Consider the following 21,020-nt stretch of genomic DNA (forward strand, 5'->3'; position numbering starts at 1 on the left):
TTAAATAATTACAACAGCTATTTACATAGCATTTCTATACAGTAGGCATCACAAATAGTCTAGAGCTGACTTAAACCATATGGGAGGTCTATGAAAATTTTAATGCATTTTCTATGACAGATTTAGCATTCCCGGGGAACCAGGGAACCAGTTTCCAGAGAGGAAACCGAGACATGACTACACTGGTAAAGAGACTCAAGATAATAGTGCACCACTTTTTTTGAGTGGTTTGTGAAGCATTCCATTGTACGGCGCAGAAATTGGAGATGAAGGAAGAGTTTTTGCAGAAGGTTGAAGAAGTGAGCCAGGAGCTGGCTGGTAGGAATCTCCAGAGAACACAGACCTTTGTACTTACATAAGTGTGGGCAAAGGATGCTAGAAACAGTCCTGGTTGGGCTGAGCAGGGTGAGCCCAAGTCCTCACCCAGGTAGGTAGTGGTCCATGGCCTCATGTTAATCAAGGCAGCATTGTGCTTAGTTAAAAACAAGACTGTTACCAACAACAGTCTCCAGCCTCCTGCTGGCTCGCACTCCCCATCTGTGAATTCAGAGACCAGGGAGGGAATTCCCAAGAGCTGCAACCTGCTTCTCTCTCTGTTTTATGAAAAGATTTGTCAGAGTGGCTAAAATCCCTTTTCTCTGGAAATATGCTCCATGTCCACACCCTCCTCCTGGACCCTAACAATGAACCAAAGTCGTCCCCCCCCCCCCATTTCAGCTTATGGAGCTGGAGTTGATTGGCCATACTTACAGAGGACAGGTAAGAGGTTACTGATGGGATGTCACGTGAACACGAAACACTCAAACTGCAAAATCTTCACTTAACATGGTTAATTGCTTCCTTACCTCCTTGCCCCACTGTCCCCAAGCCGGTATGTTCTAGCACCCCCAACCCCATGCAGGCTATTGACAGTGAGGCCAAATGCATACAAATGGCTGGGAAGAATGGCTGGAAATCAGGTGAGGGTCCAATGGCGTCTCAGACCCCTTCTTCTAGGAAGGAGAGTCAACAACCCACAGGCCCAGTCCTGATGGATTCCTGGAAGCAGGCATAGTGCCTCTCATATAATCATCGTGGTAGCCTGGCTGTAAGGATAGCACCTTAGAGCTGTCAGTATTAAAGAAACTGTCGTGGTTCTATGAATAATCGTAGTTGAAAATGTATTTTCTATCAATGATTTTTTTTTCCATTAAGAAAGCAAAATTCTTATTTGTGTTGAAGCTAATAATTGCATGGCAAAAGATTAGCTTTCTAAGGGGTCATGCAAAGAAAAATAGGCAATTTTCAGTTTGGAACATGAAAATAGTTTCAGTTCCACTCCACGGAGAGTTCCTTGCTTTCTAACTTTGAACCCTTCTCTCTGGCCTTAATCATTTCTCTTCTGCTAATTACTGATATGTTCTAGCCTCTCTTTTAGGAGAGAAAGGGACATGGTTGGGACTTCCCAGCAAGCCACAATTACAAGCACCAGGGGGAGTTGAGGGAAGCAAGCACCACGCTGGAGAAGATCGCCTTTGGGCAAACCATTTCGCCTCCTTGCAATGGCGTCCCTAAGAGAAGACACACGGCACGGGAGGCAACTGGGGTGGGTGCGCTGCAGAAAAACTACCAGTGCCCAGGGCTCCATCGATGACTTGGGCCAGTCCCCAAGCCCTTTCTGTGTCTCCCTGCGGGATCCCCAAGCTCTCCTTCTTCCCAGCCCCGCCCCCTTCCCGACCTCCAACTCCGAGTCCATTCAAACCTCGCTGCCTTCGCCCGGCGTTGCCAAGCGTGCTACTGGGGGAAACTCCTCCCCGCCGCGGCTGGCGGGCACCGCCGGAGCAGCCGCGACCTCCCGCCCCGCCTCCGAGCGCAGCGGCCCCAGCTCAGAGCCCCGAGCCAGCCCGGGTAGTGGGCGTGTGGCCCGCGGGTCTCGGGTTGCGGGAGGAGGGCGCCCCGCCACCTGCCGCCCGTCCCCATCCCCCCGCCCCGTGCGCCGAGAGCGCCCTGGAGCGGACACATCCCGCGTGCGCCCCGCGGAGCCGGGACCGTCGGGGCCGTGGCGCTCGGAGCTGACACTTGTCCCTCCCGGCCCGCCGGATCCGAGGCGCTGTAGCCCGTGGTAGCCTGGGCGCCTGAGCCGGAGGAAAGCCGGGACAGCCGCGCCCGGCAGAGGCTTCGGACCCGAGCCCGGAGCGCCATGGCTGCGAAGCTGCTGCTTCTCCTCTGCCTGTTCTCGGGCTTGCACGCTCGGTAAGTGGCTGCCAGGCGTTCCCCCGAGGCCGGCGGGGGCGGGAGGGCGGCGGGGGGGCGCTGTCTGCCGGCCGACAGTCCCTGGTGCGCACCGTCCACTGGGCTGCGGGAGAGGGATAGTTCAGGCACCTCACCTGTAGGTCTCCCCCCAGGACCAGAGCCCCTCTCCAGGGCCGCTGCAGTCCTCCGCCACCCGATGTGTGTGGGGTCTGTCCAGGCGATTTTAGGATGTGGTGGTTTTAAGGGAATTTGGAATTCAGAATGATGAGGCAGTGGCCGTATCTTTCTCATCTTTTCCCCGTGCCAGCTATCCAAGGGCTTACTGACACACATGGGTTAACATTCTATATCCATTCCATCATTGAGAACAAATCCCAAGACCCAGGAATTCTGTTTTCTTAGTCACCCTGTGTTGGAGGGGGCTGGAGCAGGCGGTCAGGAAGAGTACTGTATCTCCCCCAGCTCCTACACCACATGCAAGCACTTCAGACTCTATAAAAGAATCATGTTGCGGTTCACACGGGTGCTTCTTCCTGAAACTGTGGGAAATTACCTCACCGTGAATACCCAAAACCAGCACCAGTCAGCTCACAGAAACTCAGAAGCACTCCAGAGACAGACAAGGGCTCACAAAAAGGGCGGAGGCACCGGAAGGGTTAAAGCCTGTTGCCAAAAACACAACCAGAGATGTTGACATGGTTTAATTCCCATCTCCCAGACTGATGCTCTGGCTCCAGGTTGTAGACTACCCTGCCTTGGAAAATCCCTGACTGCATTCCCTACCTTCACCCTAGGAGTAAGAGGGCTCCCAGTCCCTTCCAGAGAGCGCACTTGTTTGGATGTTTCTCAATTTCCTAAATCAGAAAGCAAATTAGAAAGCATCTATCCCTGTGGTTCACAGGTCCTGTAGCCCTCACCGGTGTCCATCCTCTTTCATGTGTGTGAAATAACAAAGAACTATGAGTTCTCCTCAAGAACTCCCCAAAACTGTGAGAGGAGGGCTTCCCAAATGCCTGCTCCAGCTAACCAAGGTCCTTACCCTAAGGATGAAATCCCCGTCCCTGTCCCCCAGGACTTACTGAGTTAACACTGGAGACTTGAACACTCACACAGGAAAGGGAGGCCTCTCCACCAAAGTTTCTTCTTGTCCAAGGAGGCGGCTAGAACGTGCAATGGACAAGTGTGTTTTGAAGGGGCTTGTGTCTGGAGGGACCTTGGTTCAGAGCAGATGCCACCCAGAAGCATCAACAAGGCTGCAGCAGCATCCGCAAGTTCCTTCCTTTAGCCAGCACCTCAGAAACCTGGCTTGCAGTCTGGGGTTGGATCATGTGTGTAGATTTATAGATAGTTGCAGTTCTGCAAGAAAAGATGCCAGGTTCTCTCCTCGTTCTGTGTACGACCAGGGGAAGGTGGAGCAGTCTGGTTTCTGCAGACTCCCAAACATGAGACTCTCTTGGGAGTCCTCATCTTTCCTTCACACCAAGGTACATGTACTGATGTTACATGTTCTCTATCAGAGCCTTCAGTCGTGGCAATTATAATTGCTTATCAGCTTAAAAGAATCCATTTGGTGCTTTTTTTATGGCTGCATGTCTCACTTTAAAGGGTGCTTACTTTTTAATGGGTTTAGTGCCTCTGAGAGGATTCTCTTCAGCATTCAAGATTCCCTGCTGGTACGGATGCTCCCTATGTAGACTCTGACAGGATCCCTTGTGTCTCTGCAGTGGGAGAGCCTCCCCCACCCCTGGTACCCGTGGCAGAGCTTATTACACGGGAAAACATGGTACCTCATTTCAATGTTTGGAACATGCTTACTAATTTCCTAGGTTCAGGGATTCGTTTTAAAGTTGAAAACTCCTTTGGAGGTTGCTTCTGTCATTCTGATGAAGAGAAGGTGTATGAACAGAAGGGAATGTCTGGGAATTGAGCATGTGCTTGCTTTACTTTTAAGGAAAAGCTAATTGCAGTGATGCTGTTTAGGAGGCAGCAATCCAAGCAACAGAGTGCTCAGAAGGTTATATATAACCCATGTAGAATTCTGAAGAGAAAGGAAATCCCATTCCATCCACCTGCTAGTGGGTCCTCTGAGGTGAGACTGGTTTTCTTCAGGGCACAGTAGAGGGGGAGGGTTCATCTCCTGGACTGGGCGAAGCACAGTGCTGGCAGCTGAGGAGCAAGGACCTCTGAGGCACTCTGTGCCAGCTCCATAGCTGGGGTTCCACGGAGGAGAGGGAGAGAACACACCTGCTTTCTTGGCCCTTAACCCCAGCACTCCCTTCTGCCCAGCCACTCAGAAGCTTATGCAATTTCAGGTACTGCCTCTGACCACTAGAGGGCGAATGAGACTCCTTATAACATCCGCCCTTGAAGTAGCGGGCTTTTCTGGGACTGTTTAGGGTCTAGGAGTACAGTTAACAGGGAGGGCTGAGTGTACTGACTATGCACACGTGACTGGTGGGCCAGTGAGGACCGTGAAGCTGTAGACCCAGTGCCTCTGCAATGATGGAGAGGGCAGGGCAGGAGGCCCCCCGCAGGGCAAGAGGTGCCCAGAGGAAGACAAGAAAGGGAGGAAGGAGAAAGACAGGCATGTAGCAGGACAACCGGGAGGCCACGTGACACTTGGAGGAACTAGCTACCCACTTTCACAGCCCCCAAGTATCTTTGTTCTGGGATAATTTGTTAGGTCCTAAAGGCAGTGTGTGGCTGGCTATCCGCTGTCCAGATGACTAGTGCTTTCTCTTGTTTTGTTTTGCTTTCATAAGACCATGATATTAACATTGCTGATACAGCTTCCGGCTACATAAAATACCTGGACATTTAAAACTCCACCACATTCTTTGTACAAATGCAATTTCGCAGCTAGTGAAGTGCATTCCCCTTATTGGGTGGAGACACCAAATATCCCAAGTTCCTCTTGGTGGTGAATGCTCGGCTTCAGTAAAAAAGCCACAACAGTTTGGGCGTCTGTGGACGGCTTATTTCAATCCCATAGCTAGTGAGTTATTCATGAAACAGAATTCACTTTCAGATCGGTTTAGGAGAAGCTTAATTGCAAACGCTATTCCGCGAGACTCATTATCAACATCTCACACTCACGTGGCTCGCTGTTCTTTCTCGTCCACACCTTCCTGATTTGCGGCTCTGAGCAGCTGTTGATTAGAAACATAGTCTCGAACACGTCCAGCCGTCTTCTTGTCCTCATTCCCTAGCCAAAACCTTGTCATAGCTGTTGATATAGCAGCTGTGTTGAACTGGTCACCTGGGAACGATGAGAAGCATCTGTGGACATTATGTGTAAATAAAGGAGCATTACATGTGTGGAGTTCACCGTCTTCAGATCGCGGTGGGTGCAGGGAGTCCCGGGGGGCCCATCTTCAGTAAAGACAGGACAGCAGGGCATGGATTTGGGTTAGACTGCTTGACCTGCCAGCTATATCTTCTTAACACACGCAGGGCTGATGCAAAGACAAACTGACTAGTACGGAAACATTTCTATATGCCTCTGAAGATCTCAGTGAAGATGAAGGGCTGAACTTCTAAGTGATCACACTCTTCACCAACTCCCTGTTAGCTTCAGGAAACTGACATACCCGAGGACATGCACCTTGGTGTGGGGCTCACAGTGGACACCTGTCTGGGATGCACAACAGAACAGAACTGGTCTTATACTCAGTGGGAACAAATCGCTCTGATTGCGCCCCCTTCCACCTTCTTGTAGAAGAATGACATCAAGACACACACAAAGACCAAGGAGGACAGGGGTTTTGTTTCTTAAGCTCTTCTAACATTCAGGGGCATCCGACATAAGAGAAGTATTGCATCAAGGTTGAAACATACTCTTTTTTTTTCCCAAGCCCCAGGTGCTGTGACTGGGTGGGCCTCACTCACTGAGAAAACCTGCTCTTGTCTTAAGTCTCTCCTCACTCTACAGAAAGGGCTGTGGTGCTTAGCAGAGCTGGGCAGAAGGTCAGAGATGTCCAGGCCCTCATTGGGATCCACTTAAAAGCGTAGAGTGTTGAAGACATACTAGAAAATACTTAATTCTGAAAGCCTGCTGAGAAAGAGATGAACCAGTTCGGGTGATCAAGGTGTAAACTGCCAGAGGGCATTCTGCGCTCATCAGCGGACATATCTCCTGGCCGTCCCCCTTGCTGAGTGCCAGCAAATTAGGCCATTTCAGAATGCCCACACGATTGTCTCCCAAAGCCCAGGCCACAGGGAAGGCACAATCAGAGTCAGCTGTTTTCAGTGAGTCTGCTCTGTAAAAGATCCTCCTTCCCTCCTCAGTCTTGTTGGTGGAACTTAGAAACAACACCACAGAGTACTCGAAAGTGTGTCTGACTTGGGCAGGTGAGTTAGGTGCCTGTTTCCTGTTGGCCAGTTTGTTATCAATTTACCTGTTGCCCTGTGTCTAGTTTAACTTGGACAGGGCTGTTCTGCCAATAGCAGTTGCGTTCTTCCTGGGTGTGTGTGTGTGTGGGGGGTGTTTCCTAACGTGTGTTTTGCTTCTTTAAGTTTTACAGGCAACTAGGCCAGCAGTATGGAGGACATTCCACTCCCTGTAGTAGCACTGAGAATGGACAAGTCTGAGGAATTTTCTGGAAATGTTGCAACTTACGTGTCTCGTTACGTTGTAACTGCAGGTCCAGGAGGGTGGAAGAAGATGAAAATGAAGACTCTCTGTTAAACCAGAAGTGGGTCTTGGCACCCAGATCACAGGACACTGACGTGACGCTGATTCTCAACAAATTGCTGAGAGAATATGACAAAAAGCTGCGGCCGGACATTGGAAGTGAGTGCCCCTTTGTTATTCCAATACAAAAGACACTCTGACAGTATGTGAATTTAGAATTTTCATGGTGAATAGTTAACAAATGCAGTGTTGTTAACCTAGTGTAATTGGGTCTACAATATTTGTCACAGTTTAAGTGAGGGGTAGGAAACCCCGAGGGACTGGCCTTGGTCTGCCAGGTGGGGGTCTGTATTTTGCGTCATAGCCTTGTGACTTCATCATCAACTTACCCATTGCCCTGTATCTAGTTTAACGTGGGCAGGGCTGTACTCCTAACAGCAGTGGTGTTATTCCTATGAGGTGTTTCCTAATGTGTGGTTTGCTTCCTTAAGTTTTACAGGCAACATGTACAAGTAGGCCTGCAGTACCGAGGACGTTCTGCTCCCTGTAGGAGCACTGAGAAATGGACCAGTTTCTCAGTGAGTCCACTGAGCTTGCTGCGCGTGTATCATTGCCACCAGTGCGTGTCTTCCTGGGAACGGATCCCCCTGCTATTCCCTCTTATCCAGGGTGGTCTGTGAAAGCCTCATTTGGCTTTTTCACTGCTGGGGTTGAGAGCTCCTTGCTGGTTGCTTCCTGTCAGATCTGCAGCGTGTCTTCATTCTGTCCCCAGGCTCCTTCACGGGGTGTGGGGGGGCAATATTGATGCAGTTTTACTGGCTCTCCTTTTAGGAAGTTTCTCAGAACTCTTTCGATGGAGCCGTTGTTGACAGTGCTCATCAGCTCGTAAACTTTCGTGTGACCGTTGCCAGAAAATCCCTCCCACTTTCCGAGTCCAGGACTGCAGTTTATCTGTATCGGGATCTATAATTACCTTCGCTCTAACTGGAGTGGGATTTCAAAATATTTGTGGTTCGCGCAGGAGAATTTAAAGGTGTGTACCCGCTGTGATACTGGAGAAGCCATGTCAAATTTCCACACGTCCCTTCTTGTATGCAGTGATGAGTATACCACTCTTTTCTTAACTGGTATCCAGCTTTAAACATATTTCTTCAGTTGACTGCAGCCAGGATGTCTAGAGATGACAACCAATGCTGGCCTGGATGCAGGAAATAAAAACACTTATTTGCTCTTAGTGTGGAGTACAAGCTGGGGCAAGCTCTGTGGAAATCAAAAAAGATGGGAAAATAGATCTAACACCTGATGCGGCTCTACCACCCTTAGGTTTCTACCCAAGGACTGGATGTCCTACTGTCCAGATGACCTGCCCATCCTTCCATAGTCATTGATCCTCTATTTGTGATAGGGAAGAAGAATAGTCAGGAACCGACAAATAAAAAAATGCAGTACATTTATGCAGTGGACTATTGTTCATATATTAACAAGTAAATTTATGAAGTTTTCAGGTAAATACGCAGAGCTAGGAGTGTTCACCCTGAGTAATCCATATTGGAAAGACAAACATCTCATATTGTCTTTCATATGTGGACTGTTTAGATCAGTGTGACTACAGAAGTCAGGGAACTCTAAGTGACCGTGGGGAGGGCAGATTTGAAGAGGAGGGGCTGGAATGCAGGTTAGGGACAAAGGGGTCAGGAAAACCATGCGCTAGGAATGGTTAAATGATGTGGAGGATGGGAGGGTAGAATGGGAGGAGGGAATATGGGAAGGGTCAGTAACTCTAAGGAGTATAGAAATCTACTACTAAAGATACTTCCTAAATACACACAAACACATGCATAAAAGGAAATTAAATGGTTATACCCTATAACTTGGATGTTGCATCTCCCACACCATAACACCATAAGCTATTAAGTAAAAAGCCTGTCTCCAGACATGGGGTATTTCTTTTCTGGTTGTTTCAGTGAGGTCCCATAGACCCTCCTCTAGGCATTTTAAGATCCTGACATTGCTCCTGGTTACCCTTCAGAGCTTGGTATTAAGACAATTGCCACAGACAACAAACATACATCAGCCATAGAACGCAGAGAGCTCAAGATGACACACACCAGGAAACTTCATTCCTACTGGGTAGGATTCAGAGAGCTGGAGAGTCCTATGCTGTTTGCCCCGGAAGAAAAGTAATGCATACTCTTGACCATATGTGAAGCCCGGAACAACAGTAAGGACTGGCCTGCACCCGTGGAACAAAGATTATGTAGTAACCAACAACTTTCTGATTGGACTTGAAGCCAGGTTGAAGCTTTTTCAAACTCTAAATTAATTTTAAAACAAGTTGGAGTTCATGCCTGGTGCCTTTAACTGAGCCTAAAACCCATGTCTGGCTATGCCCTGTGGTCGTTTAAATGGAAGTGGTTCAAACCTATAGGCTCATGTATGTGAGTACTTGGTCTTCAGGTGGTGGTTGTTTGAAGAGGATTAGGAGGTGTGGCTTGCTGGAAAGTGTATCACTTGGGGGCAGGCTTGAAGTTTTAGAGTTTTTAGAGTTTGCCATATTTGAGTTAGCTCTCTCTGCTTTGTGTTGCTGGCTTCCTCAGTGTGGGCCTGAACAAAGACAAATGTGCAGTTCTGGAAAAGGTCCATTGTGGAACACACTCTGGGTTGAGGACATTTTTTAGGCAGGAAGTGGGCCCGCTCAGCTTCCCACCCAGACCTCTGTCACCCTTCTGAAAGGTCAGTTATCACTTGCTGTTTATATAAAGTTTGAGAAAGCCTATTCTCTCTCTCTCTCTCTCTCTCTCTCTCTCTCCTCTCTCTCTCTCTCCTCTCCTCTCTCTCTCTCTGTGCTTGGATGGCAAACAGGAAGGTCCTTTCGGTGCCACAGGCAAGCTATGTTCACACTTCTACAGTTTAAAATAGCTTCCTCCTTTTCCATGTGAGTTTTGTTTCAGGACCCTCGATGTGTTCCTGAAAGCACTCGTGATATCCTGTCCTACAGAGGACCTATAATAACCTGTGATAGGATTTAATTAATAAGGCAGTATAAGAACTTTATAATAATAACACATAAAACAGCCAAGCAGCAGCAACATACTGTGATGCATATTATGTAAACACACTCTCAAAATACCTTCCTGTACTGTGTTCACCTAATTTTCGATGGTGGATGACCGCAGGAAGCTGGAACCATAGAAAGAGGCCATGGGTTAGGGAAGACTTCCTGCTGAGTACATAAAGAGCTGTGGATTTTTCACAGGAGAAGGGCCCTGTGGTTTTGGAGTGAAAGGATTTCGCAGAAAAGTCAAATGCAAAGTCACAAGGCAGGATGCTTCTCTGTGATTTCAGAGTCTGAAGCCCTCCCTGTTCCTGTCCCCTGGGTCTTGGGGCAGCCCAGTGTCCTGATAAAAGTCCCTATCCCTCATAGGCTTGTGGGCGCATCTTTCTTTCTCAGCTGAATACTAAGTAGCACTTGACTAGCAAGCTCTAGCAACTTGCTGATACTCAGCTAGAGTGGAGTTAACTGCCTAGGAGGGGTTCTCCTGGGAAGATACTGTGTCTGTGTTTTCTTTCTTTCTTTCTTTCTTTCTTTCTTTCTTTCTTTCTTTCTTTCTTTCTTTTCTTTTTCTTTTTTTGGTTTTTCGAGACAGGGTTTCTCTGCAGCTTTAGAGCCTGTCCTGGAGCTAGCTCTTGTAGACCAGGCTGGTCCGAACTCACAGAGATCCGCCTGCCTCTGCCTCCCGAGTGCTGGGATTAAAGGCGTGTGCCACCACCGCCCGGCTGTGTCTGTGTTTTCTATTCTGGCTCAGAAGGGCCAGTTTCTCACAAAGATCAGCATTGCTTTTCTGTTGTCAAGATTTCTGTTCAAGTTTAGTGCACTTTACCGGTGACGACCATTGCCCTACCCACCCTGACTCAGTACAGCAATCGATGCTCAGCTGAGATGCTGCCGACCCGTTTGCTGTAAGCTTAGTGGAGCACTCAGTTGACCTGCTAGCTCACTTCCCCTTTGACATCCCCCTCCCCCAGTTCCTCAGTGTGTTTTCCCTTCCAATGTAGTTGTTGATTTTCTGAACACCTATCTGAGGATGGCAGGCTGTGGTGTGACCAGGACGCCCTCCTGTAGCGTGATTACACACTTTCTGCAGTTTTTGGTTGAAAGTTGGTGTTTTCTGTTTCAAGGACAGTTTCTCTCTCTCTCTCTCTCTCTCTCTCTCTCTCCTTCTCCCTCTCCTCCCCTTCCCCACTCCACCCAGCTACAGCTACAGCACAGCACTGTCTACATGCTAATCTCTCCCTGCATCGTTGTCCGTCATAAAGAGATGGATGTGGATCCGCTTATGCCACAGATTTTCTTAATTACTTTCCATGTCACAAATTGTGATCATTGTATTTATACCTGTAGTTGATAGTGATTCTCTCTGTTAAATCCTAAATTATGGATAAATCTGTTGTAGTCTCTTGGCGATCATCCATCATTTTAAGTAATGCTAAAGCCATGTCCTCCATCCGTCCAGGGCCACATAGGATACCGTTGTCTGAGGAGTAGATCTTGTCCTATGAGGTGGGAAAGGCTATAGGAAGAGAAACTGCCGAACAGTATAGTTGTGGAAAAGAAGGTAATGACTCGTGGTAGGGATTTTAAGATGTTTGACCACATCTCAGAGTATAGATTATTAGAGGAGAAATTAGAGAGCAAATGCTATTCCAGTCATGTGGGGAAAAATGAAGTTGTGTCTTGTTACACTGTGATGACAGAGGCAATGGGTAGAAATGACCACAGGCACATGCCACGTAGATCTTCTCTTGGGTCGGTCAGTGGAGAGACCGTTCACTGCTGAGTTCCTCTTCCGCAGGCTCTAGCTTCTCTGAAGCATGTTTCCCCAAATGCACTGTAACTTCTAAATGTGGTGTGGAAGGCAGTCGGGTCATGAACGGAAGGGTAGGATGTGTTATTGTAGTAACTCAGGGAACATGACAGGCACACCTGTGTTCTTGCTGGATGTCCTGCGTGCGCCGACAGTTTTCACGTATGACCTTTTTGATGGTCGTGTTCCTCATGTCTTTACCCAAATGTTAATAAGTTCTCGTGTTGAAAACATTGAAGTTCCATTGTGTGTGTCTTTGAAGTGTACAGCACAGCACAGCACTGAGGTCTGCGTTCATGAACGCTGGCGGCGACACAGCATCTCCTGACTGCCTCCAACTTAGCACCCGATGGCCACTCCCCAATCTGCCCATCCTCCTCCCAGCCTCTGCTGGCCAGTATTTTGCTCTCAGTTTCTGCAGTTGAGATTACGTTTTTAGATCCCGTAGGTGAGTGACCAGTGATTTTTAAGAAAGTCTTTTCATGTGGCTCTTTCAGTCCTTCAGTGAGCATTTCTAAGAATGCTGGAGCTGTGAGGTAGACGTGAGACCCATCGGCCACAGAGGTGAGCTCTCAGCAAAAAGAGTGGTTAGTGGTGGGAAGCGGAGAGCATCGCCGGCCCTATCGCTTACTGGTCCTGTCTGCCGTGTTCCGCCATGCTATGTTGAGAACTTCAAATGGGAACACGCCGTTTGAGAGAATGTGCAGTGTATAAGGATGGCTTCACAAATATCTCAATGATTATGAACTTCTGTATTGATAATAGAGGGAGACCACTGTCCATTACCATTGTCATGGCCATATCTGAAGAAAAATAAGAGAGACTGGACGTGTGGGGCAGTAGTAGAGGCTTTGCCCAAAGTATGCTACCCTGGGTTTTACCTTCAGGCCAAAAATTAATAAAAAAGTTAATAGGGGGAAAGAGGAGACACTGAGTCTCAAGTAATGAAGAACAAATATCAGGCTGCCCTTCCAGTTGCCAAGGAAGAAGAAGTTGGAAGTAGGTCCCTTGGCCCACTGTGCACTGTTCGTGCACAACCTAACTTCTCCCGGAAATTGCATGACTAAGGTCAACCAGAGTTTCGTGTTTTAAATCCTGCCAACCTCACCTGGGCTCAGCTAGGCTAGACCCTTCCTCTGATCCGCAGCCTACTGTACAGACGGCCCTGCCGTCACTTCCCAGCAATTACTGTGCATCCAGAGAATAATGTAAAAGTATTCACTCCAGTCTCAGAACAGATGTAGGAGGAGAGGAAACAGACATTCTTAATTGCTGTGCTTGAAGTGAGAGCTATTACTGTGGAGTTAGTTAACTGACTCTCCCACAAATTTAATTCAAATGCATAAGGGAGGTGGAGAACCAACCTGGTGGAGAAATTATACCTGTCATCTCCTGAGAGACTAATTAGACACCTCAGAGCTGCCAGGTTAAGTCCCCCTGTGTTTTGTAGCAGACTACCCCTCTGGAGGATTCTTCCTGTTTGGGGAAATGGCTCTTTCCTCGTTCCCGAGAAGTCAGGACCCACGCCCACCCTCTCTTGGTTTAGATGGCCTCTGTGTAAGACAGGCTTCATGAGTGTCACCCAGAAGTTCAGCTAAATAATAATTTGAGCTAGGATGTATACTTCTCTTATTGGAAATGCATAATGATGTTTTATTGTATAAGCAATTTAATGTTTCTTAAAAGTATGATTTGGTAAATTACATATATATATTTCTAAATATAATCTTGCGTTTCTAAATATAATCCTAAATATAAATGCTTGGACCTCATTTGAATAATCAGTTCAGTTCATAGAATAAAAACGATTTGTTTCTTATGTTTATTCATTACTGCTTGAGGAATTGAGCAAAGTAGCTGCATCTGGATTAGTGCTTTTGAATGAGAAGGACTCCCGTCTTGGATGATGGGCCTTACTGCTGCTTCCCAACAGATGCTTGGAGAGACCCCTGTAGGCTTCTGTCTCTAAGTGGTATAATGAAGTCTGCGACCAAGATTATAGGTCATCACTGGCCTCTGCCAGCCGACACAAAGTGGCAGGTGTCTCACATCCTCCCTGCCCAGACCCGCACTGTTGTGGCTTCCCTTTCAGCATGGTTTCTGAGAGCCAGTAGAGAGTCCTCAGACAGCTGCTCCAGCTGATCGCTTTGTCCCGTCAACAGGTCTCTGCTTTGCTCTGCAGGCCTCATCACTGTGGAGCTAACATCTGGTTTGTGGTACCTTGCAGATCCTCTTACTGTAGGATGGTACCCTTGGGTGTGGGCGGGGATCCCTACTGCCACATGTGAGGAGGGATAGACACTCGTTAGACACACAGCCCGATGAACTGGAACATTGTATGTCTCCGGTATTTTAAACGAGAGTTAGTCCAGCCGCCCATAGCTGGGCATTGCATCAGAACTGCCTCGTTATTGTTTCAGAATACAAGAGCCAGGGCTGGAACCTGACAGGGTGGAATGGGTGTTACTCCAGTTTTCTAGCTCACCGTTCTTGCACTATTACCATTCTTATGTTTACTTTTGGGTTATTTTTTCTTCTAGTTTATTAGGAGGGAGGTTGACATTATAAACTCCATCCCTTTTCTAATCTAGAGTCCAGCCTCACAGTTTCTTCCGAGTTTCCCGCTATCAGGACTCCTTATATTTCCCCTCATATTTCTGTGTTTCGTCCACTAGAGACCAAGTTCTTTCTATTTCATTTCACTTTGACTCTTGACTATTTGGATGTGTTCCCTTTATTTCCTAAATATTCGAGGTGACTCAAGGCGTCTTTCTGTTTCTGATTTCCAATTTAGTTGCGCCATGGTCAAAGACCGGGCTTTCAACTACTGGAGTCCTGTGACATTTAGTGAGGTTTGTGTCATGGCTTGAATGGCCTGTCCTGGTGTGCAATCCGAAAGAAAGCAGGGTCTGCTATATCTCAAGTGTTCCGTAGACGAGAGCAGTGCGAGCGTGGGTTAGGTGGAGATTCTACTCAGCTGGAGCTGCGCACCCCTGATGCAATCCTGCTCATGTGAGTGCTGGGAAAGGAAGAGGTTGAAATTGGTCACTGATACTTAGAGGAAACAGAGCTCATCTGTCTTCAGCTTCCAGCTCTTGGCTGTTCCTGCCATACTGGGTGACCTTCTGTGCTTTGTAGAGTTGGGGGTGGAGACGGCGCTTCTTGGAACGCTCCTGCTGGAGCTGACTAAGAGGATTCAGGGCAAGGCACTTAGTTCAAAGCCTGGCACTGATGAGGTGATGGGTTAATAGCTGTTGGTCATTACAGGAGGCCAGCGAGGGCTGGCTTCTGTCTCACTACACATGTGTGAAGCCTGGGTTCCATCCCCATTGCTAAAGTAAATAAATAAATAAATAGAGACGTCGACAGATGGTTGAAATAGACAAGTATATGGAAATAAAATGAAAGAAAAAAAGAGTCCGTTATCAAGACCAAAAAGGTCCGTGTCTCACAGAAACGTGGGTCCATTATCTGGTGCTATGGTTGGTTGGCTTTCTCAGTGTTGTTCTTGTTGTAATCATGGTAACCGTGATGCATGTAAAGCTTTTACTGCTGTATATTATTTGTATGGAATAACAGGAACGACAAGCTTCACTATTTTCATGCATGTGCAATGTGCTTTCATCTTGCCCCTCTCCTTCATGCTCCATTCCCTTCCCACCTCCTGCTGGTGCTCCCTTCCCGAGACACTCCTTTTTCCTGTCATTCATATGTATAGTTGTATAGTCTTCCCACATGGTAGGGAAAACACGACATGGCTTTTGTGATTCTTGTCCTTCTGACTGTCCTGGTTTGAATGAAAGAACTCACAGAGTCTCAGACATTTAAACACTTGATTCCCTGTTGGTGGTGCCATCGGGGGAGCCTTAGGAGGTACAGCCTCACTGGAGGAAGTATGTCGCTGGGGACAGGCTCTGAGGTTTCAGAACCTTGCTTCCGGCTTGTGGTTGAGGATGTGAGCTCTCAGCTTGATGCTCCAGTTATCATTTGTAATTGCTGCCCCATTTCCCCACTATGCTGGTGATGGACATCTGTCCTCCTGGAACAGGAATCCCCAAATAAACCATCCCTTCTGTAGGTTGCCTTGGTCATGGCGTTTGGTCAAAGCAATAGAAAAGTAACAAAAGCATAAAGTCTGGTCTTTTGCACTTAACATGCTCTATGATTCCGTCTATTTCCTTGCAAAGGACATAAATTTATTCTTCTTTACAGATGAACAAAACTTTTGTGTAGGTACCCTGTGTTTTCCTTATCCATTTATCTATCGATAAGCATCCAGGAGGAGCCCGTTTCTTTCTACCGTGAATATGGCAGCAGGAAACACGGATGGACAGGTATATCTGTGGTAGAATATTTTGGGTCCTTTGGGTGTGCACCCAGGACTGGCATAGCTAGATCAAACCTGTATCCCTTTGCTAGTTTTCCAGCAGCCTCCATAATGATTTTCACAGTAACTGCTAATTTACTCCACCAGTAGTGGGTAAGAATCCAATTTCTTCTTCCCAGATGACGATCCCCAGGGTCGGCATTACTCTCTGCGAGTGCTTTCTTCTGAGTTCCTTAATTTGTTTCATCAAATCTTCCTGATATCTGTAAGGTACCTGGCCCTGCTGAGTGGTCTGTGGCCCACACTACAATCCTGGTTGTCCTGGACTATACGTTCAACAAGGAGCAGACCCAGCGGAGAAGTGAGTGGTACGTTGTTCACCATTGTAAGGAAGGAAGCCAAAACCCGACAGAGTGTGTGTGATTTAGTGTGAGACTTGGGTGCAGGGGCTGAGGAGACATCTTATTACTGCTCTCCCAGGAATTCAGTGGAAACCAGAGTCTGATAGCAGCCTTTCCTCCCTGGCCTCAGCCTTCAGTCTGCCCTTCCCTGTCCTGCTGCCTAAAATTTAGCCTGTAAAGTATTTTCTATTTGTTCATTTCCCTGAGGTTGTCCAGTTTTTGTTCATGTCTACATGTCTACTGCCACCTCTGCACCAGTTAGCACCTTTGAGATCCCGACACTAAGGTCCTTCCTTGGGAAAGCCTTTCCCGAGCTCCAGGTGAGCCTGGGTGTACCTTATCCTTCCTCCTGCTGCGTTCATCACACGCAGATCTGGTTTTCTCCGTCTGTCACCCCTGCAGGCTCTGTACCCTGTGTGGGCCGAGACCAGGCCTGGGCTCACACCATTTAAAGAAATGTGTCTGAACAGGGGATTAATATACTGAATGCAGAAATAACTAAAAAAAATGAGTCAAGAAAGCAAGTCCCCCATTCAAAAGAAGGGCTTCTGAATCTGAACAGAGAGTTCTTGAATGAAGAAATAAAAGGGGCCGAGAAATGTATCAAAAAGTGTACACCCTCCTTCGCAACTAGGGAGTGCAAATTAAAAGGATTTTGTGATTTCATCTTACTTCCGTCAGAATGGCAACTATCAAGAGAGCAATGGACAGTAAATTCTGGTGAGGATATGTGGAGAAGGGAGCCCTCATTGGCTGTTGTTTTTGGGGGTTCAAAACTGGGGCAGTCACTATGGGAATCATTGTGGAGAATTTTCATAAAGCTAAAAATAAATCTATCCTATAAGTCAACTGTACCACTCTTTGACTTACGCCCAAAGGACTCAACACCCTACTTCACAGATACTTGCTCAGCCATGTTCCTTGCTGTTCTATTCGCAACAACCAGACCATTGAAACAGGATTCCAGGAGAGGCAAGCAACCAACTAGTCCTGCTTAGCTGTTGCACGTATGAACTACCATGAAGACCACCATGGTGTAATGATAATCCTAAGGGTACAGTAGTGGGACTCATACCTGGGTGATAACTGACAGCTCTAACTGTATCAGGGTCCACTTAACAAGAGGACAACCATGCCTAGTGCTGGAAACCGGGCCAGCTACCTGGGGTTGTGAGATCTTGGGCTTAGAGAAGAGACTACAGCCTCGACTTTATTAAACCAGCATAATTACTCACTGGGTTCTAAATATTTACCCTCATATCACAGATACATGCAACTTCCAGTCTCCACCAGTGGAACTTTCCCCTGCGGTAGATGGAGACGGTAACTGAAAACCACAACTTGTCAAAACGCAGAGAAATTGTGACCATGGGGTACCCAGCCCTAATTTGTACATCCACAGCCCAAATCCTGCCCTTGAGGCCAGGGGACGTCAGGGAAAAGGGAGTGGACAGACTGTACTAGGACCAGGAAAAGTGAGATTATGGCTCTGAGAAATGGCAGGGAAGCTTTACCCACAGTGCCTCAGCAATGTGGCTGTCTGAACAAGCCCCCCAAAAGGACAGTATCAGTAGACGTGCTAACAGGGAAGAGGGAAGCCTCAGCGTTCGTCACCCATGGAAAGGGCCTGAGGAACTAAGGAATGTAGAGAACGCTGAGAAAGAAAGGCTTTCCCAGGGATAAGCTTCTAGGTTGGTTATCCAGTACAGAGTGTTCAGCCGCGCCCCCCATCATATACATACGCGTGCGTGTATGTGTGTATGTGTGTGTGTGTGTGACAATAACAGAGAAAGAGATCATGAGTTTGAGACGGAGCATGGAGAGTATTCTGTATACAGTACAGAAAAGGTTGGAAAAGGAAAGTGACATAATTTTATTTTAATTTAAAAATTAAAAAAGGAAAAAGAAATGGACCCGGGGTCTCTAGAAGATGATCACACAATCCAAACCATTGATGTAAGACAAAAAAAAGGGTTCACTTCTGTGGAAAAGTCCATAGCTGTGCCAACCAGGCAGAGAAACCCCCTCATCAAGGGTCCTGCTAGACCCATCAAGGGTCCTGCTAGACCTCCCTTCCTAACACACAGAGGGGTCGCCGCACCTCATTCTGAATGGTCAGAGCTAGCCTTCCCATTCTTACATGATTGCCTGGCTCGGAGCAGTGCAGCTTATGAGTAAAGTGTAACTTTTGAGGACAGGAAGCAACCTTGAGCGCACACGTTAATCTTAGAAAAATGCTGACTTGGGGAGGGATTTTTGACAGATGGCCTCTTTAAAGATTGATCAAAAATCCTGTGTCCCATTTAGCCCTTTGATAGAAAAGATGGTGCCTTTTGCTTCTGTTTCTTACACACTCCTTCCGCCCTGCCACGAGGTGGGAGCTCCCAGTCAACTTGCTTGCCTAGCATAACCCTCCTATTGCACATCATCCTCACGCTCCACTGGAGCCAGATACTCTTCCCCAGCAGGCCAAAAGGCCTGCATTTGCAGGGTGAGTCCCTTGCTCTCTGGGGGCAGAGGTAGGCCTGAAGCTAGGCCCCAGCTTCTCAGGGATCTTGTGATGACTGACTCCTTCCCCACTATGCTCTCCTGCACTCTTGAGTCTGTGGGTTTTGACTTCAGGCAAACATGAGAAACACTGGTTTATTTGCAGAAGGAGGAAGCTTGCCTGTCCTGGAGGTGATGGCTCTTACTGGGTTTCACCCACAAGGTTCTCACAGATCTCAAGGGGATATGGCCTGGGTATCTGACCTCAGAAGGGTAGGGAGGGCCTTTCCAGCAGCCAAGGTGCGAGTTCTGGGCTTTTAAGGGTCGGTCATAGGGCACTGTCCTATTTCCTCAGTCTCTGTTGTTCCTAGACAATCTTCCTGGCTATTTCTTTTCTGGTCAAACAAGGATTCCTCGGAACCATGTGCAGTGCCTAAGTTTGGGATGTGAGTTCTGTCTCCAGGGTAGGACAGTCCAGTTCTGAATGCTTGAATTCTTTGTGTGCTGAATCCAGTACAGAACAGAGATTTTTTTTTTAAAAAAAAAATAGCATTTATACAATGCATGTACAGGTGTCAAAAATAAATCTTTTAGAGCTGTTTCCTAAGCAGCCGTTTCTACCGCACTCCACTGCCTTAGAAGCAGAACCCACCCAGAGAGGATGAAAGAAAGGTGGGTGTAGCTTGGTGGCGGAGAACTTTGCTGGCGTGTGGGAGACCCTGTCTTCCATCCTCAGCGCCAGAAAGACAGAACCAAAACTACCTTCCTGTCTGAGGATTGTTTAGGTTGCCTGGGGGTTCTGTTCCTGTGTCACCCTCCTGTCAACCAGCTTCCCTGGGACCCTGAGAGAGGACGGTGAAAACCGAGTCTTCTGAACAGCCTCCTACTGCATCACAAGTCCCAGAACAGGGTGGGCTTTGGGAGGAAGAACATTTCAAGGCTGCAGAGGGACTGTGGGGAAAACAAACACAGTTAAAATCTAGACCAATTGCGTAAAGTGCTTCCTACTGTCTCAGCAGCCTACTTGCCAATTTGGGTCTATTTCTGTCTGGTTTTTCAAGCGAGGTATGAAAATGCCCGGGATGGCTGTGCCTCTGCTTTTCTCCAGCTTTGTTGGTGCTCGTATCATTGCACGGAGCCTTTGGAAGGCTTGCTGCTAGGCTTATGCATTTTAGGGGCCTCATGCCCTCTTGACTAACTGGCTGCTTTGTCAGGATCAACTGAATATCTTCAAGCCTGGTAGTACTCTGTTGAATTCGGAGCTATCCCTCCAGCTTTCCTGGCACCGGTGCTGGGGTGGGGCAGGCCTTCCACTGCCATTGCTTCTAATGTATATTGGCTGCTCTGTTTACGCTGTATTTCTGGTAGGGGTTTAGGAGGTGAGGCTTGCATTTATTTTGCGCTTCCAAACAGTCTGCTTTTATCACATTGCCTGAGAATGTTGGTGTGAATTTTAGGCCTATGGTTCTCTTCTGTTTTCCTTTCTCTTTTTGTTTACCTTCCTCTTTTATGGTTCTGCTTATTTATATCCATGATTTTGTTCTGTTAAAAGTTTACTGTGTACTGTAATTTGTCCTTGGGCAATATACCAGTTCATAGAGTGTAAATTCAAGAGAATTTTTCATCATGTTAGAACCTCTGTGCTGTGTTCTTGTTATTTTCATTTAAATAAACATGATCTGTTTAAGGATACGTCACTGCCATCTTTGTAATGATTAGTATTTCTTTTCTTAAAATGTGTTTGGTTTGTTATATTTTATTAAAATAACACTTTATTCTTTATTCTCTGGTAATTCTGTACATTATCACGATGCATCTTGATTCTGTCCATCTCCCACACCCTCCACCTCTCCCCAGAGACCCCATTCCTATCCTGTGTGATGGTTAGTTTTTATTTACTTGACAGAAGCTAGCATCATCTGAGAAGAGGGAACCTCAGCTGAGAGAATGTTCCAATCAGATTGGTCTGTAAGCATGTCTGTAGGGTGTTTTCATGATGAACGATTCAGATGGGAGAAACCAGCTCACTGTGGCCTGTGCTACCCCTAGACATTGGCCCAAGGCTGTATAAGAAA

The 21,020-nt window shown here is 47.3% G+C and overlaps 1 protein-coding gene across 1 annotated transcript in view; it reads left to right on the forward strand.

The window, feature by feature from the left end:
• The first annotated feature begins 2,179 nt into the window (after nt 1-2,179).
• The window catches only part of Gabrg3 (gamma-aminobutyric acid type A receptor subunit gamma3), a 544,483-nt gene continuing 525,642 nt past the window's right edge, over nt 2,180-21,020 (forward strand). The window contains exons 1-2 of the mRNA XM_038313696.1: nt 2,180-2,232; nt 6,876-7,024. Of these exons, the coding sequence (XP_038169624.1) occupies nt 2,180-2,232; nt 6,876-7,024 (202 nt within the window). The remainder of the gene's footprint in view (nt 2,233-6,875; nt 7,025-21,020) is intronic.

The sequence above is a fragment of the Arvicola amphibius genome, chromosome 12 (genome assembly GCF_903992535.2).
Source record: "Arvicola amphibius chromosome 12, mArvAmp1.2, whole genome shotgun sequence".
Taxonomy (NCBI): Eukaryota; Metazoa; Chordata; class Mammalia; order Rodentia; family Cricetidae; genus Arvicola; species Arvicola amphibius.